This window comes from Setaria italica, chromosome III, assembly GCF_000263155.2.
Source record: "Setaria italica strain Yugu1 chromosome III, Setaria_italica_v2.0, whole genome shotgun sequence".
NCBI classification, from domain to species: Eukaryota; Viridiplantae; Streptophyta; class Magnoliopsida; order Poales; family Poaceae; genus Setaria; species Setaria italica.
In genome coordinates this window covers 49910667-49912972 of record NC_028452.1, presented here as the reverse complement: position 1 = coordinate 49912972, position 2306 = coordinate 49910667, and the positions used below count along the sequence as shown (strand labels likewise).

The window sequence follows — 2306 nt, the reverse complement described above, 5'->3', positions numbered from 1 at the left end:
AGTATAATACTTTATACAATGGAGTAATTTTCTGTATTTCTAGTTCAACTTTAAAAGGTTAACTTGATGAAAAAGGGTGGCCAAGTTTTCATACGGTTATTGCTCTATCTAATAATTTGTGTTGTTTTCTGCAAGCAACCCGATCGACTGAGGTTCGTCTCGTCTCCAAATCTGCGTCCTCCGATGCCGACTCTCGGACTCCGTCGTGTTCTCCGACTTCGAGTCGAAAGAGGAGCCCCCCCTCGCTCTCAGTAAATATGGCCGGCCGCGGGCCACCACTCGACATGCAACACCTCACGGTGCAGCCACGCACCACGCCCTAGCTCATCTCTCGCAGCAAATCTCGCCGATCGAGCACCTGCGCACGCGTCCCCATGGCAAGCGGCGGCCAGCAGACGACGTGCACCGTCCGCTCGGACGCCGCCGGCGACGTCGTCAAGAGGGTCGCTAAGCTCAACGCCAACCTGGTGAGCGAGGAAGGCGGCGAGGCGGTGCTCCAGTCGCTCCGGCAGCTGCAGGGTGTGCGGATGACCTTCGAGGCTCTGGAGGCGACCAAGGTCGGCCGGGCCGTCAACGCCCTGAGGAAGAGCGCGCCGTCGGCGCAGGCGCGCCAGCTCGCCGCGGAGCTCTACAGGCGCTGGAAGGCTCTCGCCGACGAGCACTTCGCGACGCGGCGGGCGAGAGCAGCTGGGGGGGCGCCAAAGGTTGATGATGGAAGCGTCGCGTGTCCGTCGTCGCCGATCGAGGCGAAGAAGAAGCAGCAGCAGCCGGCTGGGGAGGCGGCGAACGGTTCGAGCGCCGTGGCGGAAGGCGATGCCGCCGCCGGCGATCGTCAAGAAGCAGAGGATCATACGGCTGGTCGTCAAGAACTCAAGGCCGCCTAGCGGCGGCTCCAATCAGCAGTCCTCCGCCGCCTCCACGGCGACGGTGAGCCACCAGGGTCCAGCGTCCGTTGCCAAGCGTGTCTCCCCGGCGACGAGCGCGGCGTCCCTGACCAAGGCTGCTAAGCCGCCGCCGCCGACCGCGCTGCCGAAGCCGAGTGGTTCGGGCGCGTGCAAGCGCAAAGAAGCGCCGCCAGCTGCCTCGGACGAGGCGAGGCTGGCAAGGGCGAAGGTGAGGCTCCACGAGGGGTACAAGGAGGCGTCGACCGTCAAGGAGAAGAGGAAGATCCAGGTCATTGCAGCCGCGCCGGGGAAGCGGAGGCAGCCATAGGGTTTGCCAAATTGAGTAGTTTCTGTCGATGAGTGATTCTTGATCGGACGCCGGAATTGTTTGTTGTTGGCTTCGTTTTGTTGTGTACTAGCAAGATGCCCATACGTTGCTACGGCGAAACGACGTTGCTTAGCGCGTGATGTTTTTTATCGTGTCGTGGAGTGCACCAAATTTTACCAGGAAAGAAAACACCCAAATTCTTACCATTTCTCATGTCAGATTGACCAACCAAGACAATACCCTCAGGATACAAAGATTCTATGGTCAGCTAAATTTAATCCCCCTGCCACTTCAAGGTGAGCTTCTATCTGATGTTAAAACATTATTACCTGCCTCAGCCTGATTAACATACGGCCTGACGAAAGTCCTTCGCCACCACCCATCAAACGCCCTTTGCAGATTCGGGCAGTTATCCCCCAACTTCAAGAACCTCCGAAACCATGACAGTAGCATGGTCCTTTGGTTCTCCAATGGGAGCGTCATGGTCCTTTGGTCCTCCAATGGAAGCGTCAGGATTGTCTGGCCGATCCCGTCCTCAACGAGCTTCCAGTCAAACGACCGGCAGCTGCATTATTGCAGCCATGAGTAGTCGTCGATCAACGCTTGCAGCCATACCTGCAGGAGGCCAAGACGGTGTTCTTGGATGGAAGCACCTCCCCTCTACCAATGCCGACAAAAAGCCTCACCATTGATACATAGCTGAGAGAACGTCGTCAAACAAAACAGGCATATGTGCTCATCCCAGTCATCATCTACAGAAACGCACTGCAAGAGACAACTTGATTCTTCCTTCCCAAAGGGTGGCTCAGACGTGCTTCTCATCTACATCCTCATTGAACAGCTTCTTAGGGTCTAGGGTATCTTTGTTCATTTGGATGTAAATGTACAATCTTTGTTGCAATGTGGAGGTCTACCATCTTTTCGTTCCCAGTCTGAAGTTCTCTCATCTGATCTGAGCACTTTCAGGACTAAGCACCTCTTCCTGCATGCACACAGAAAGAACACACACATTCAGAAATTAAACCATGAGAACAGATATTCAGAATATAACCATCAAGAACCCCCACACGCACATTCAGAGCCAATGTCAGAGA

The 2306-nt window shown here is 55.5% G+C and overlaps 1 protein-coding gene across 1 annotated transcript; it reads left to right on the top strand.

Moving 5' to 3' along the window:
• The first annotated feature begins 374 nt into the window (after positions 1–374).
• Positions 375–884, top strand: LOC101757560 (transcription elongation factor A protein 1). The gene has a single exon (XM_004964166.1). It carries the CDS (start codon positions 375–377, stop codon positions 882–884), a length of 510 nt encoding a protein of 169 aa, XP_004964223.1.
• The last annotated feature ends 1422 nt before the right edge of the window (positions 885–2306 follow it).

What these genes read in the sequence shown, in the direction of transcription:
- LOC101757560 (XM_004964166.1), top strand. Translation starts at nt 375, where the DNA reads ATGGCAAGCGGCGGCCAGCAGACGACGTGCACCGTCCGCTCGGACGCC.